The 716-nt window shown below is 37.6% G+C and overlaps 1 protein-coding gene across 1 annotated transcript in view; it reads left to right on the forward strand.

The window, feature by feature from the left end:
* Positions 1 to 716, forward strand: part of LOC104507262 (tubulin beta-5 chain-like) — a 7,770-nt gene that overhangs the window by 5,586 nt on the left and 1,468 nt on the right. Inside the window, 1 exon segment of the mRNA XM_010148485.1 lies at positions 627 to 715. Within this exon segment, the coding sequence (XP_010146787.1) occupies positions 627 to 715 (89 nt within the window).

Here is a 716-nt window from a genome sequence, read left to right on the forward strand (position 1 = left end):
AGCTAAAAGGTACTTCCAAGTTTTTGAAATAATATTCTTAAAGCTTCTGTCAATCAGTATTTTCATTCAGGCTAGGTAACCATGAATTAAAAAAGCTATACTTCTTGATACAAGAAGTTAAATAGGACTTCTGAAGCCCAGCCTTAGCCTTGAATGACAACAATGCCTGTGCGCCTCATGGGAACAGTCCAAGAACCTTTCATTTAGAGATGCCTATCTGTGATTTAGCTTTCTATACATCATGGTCCTTATAAACAGGGAGTATTTCAATGTTAATCAGTCATCTCGTGTTTATGGAATGAGTGGCATTGGGAGTGTGAAAGCTTTAGAATCAAGGAGTCGAGGCCAGCTTTGCATTTATGGAAGGTTCAATACCAAAAAATGAAAAAAACCCCACACAGAAAGGCATAAATGAAAACTACCAGAGATTTGAGGCAAAAGAAGACTGTATGAAAAGTTTATGTTGATACTTCCAAAGATATTTGTAGGCAAAGCTGTAGAGCGCAGTTTTCTACCTGACAGATTTGTAGCAGCTTTTGTTACAGATGAGAATCCATTTAGCATGCAAATATCAAACCTTACCAATAATGCTGTATATTTTCTTTCCCTGTTGTATGTTATTTTAGGACAAACGGGTGCAGGAAACAACTGGGCTAAAGGACACTATACAGAAGGGGCAGAGTTGGTTGACTCCATACTTGATGTAGTAAGGAAAG

This window comes from Eurypyga helias, unplaced genomic scaffold, assembly GCF_000690775.1.
Source record: "Eurypyga helias isolate BGI_N326 unplaced genomic scaffold, ASM69077v1 scaffold12323, whole genome shotgun sequence".
Classification (NCBI taxonomy): Eukaryota; Metazoa; Chordata; class Aves; order Eurypygiformes; family Eurypygidae; genus Eurypyga; species Eurypyga helias.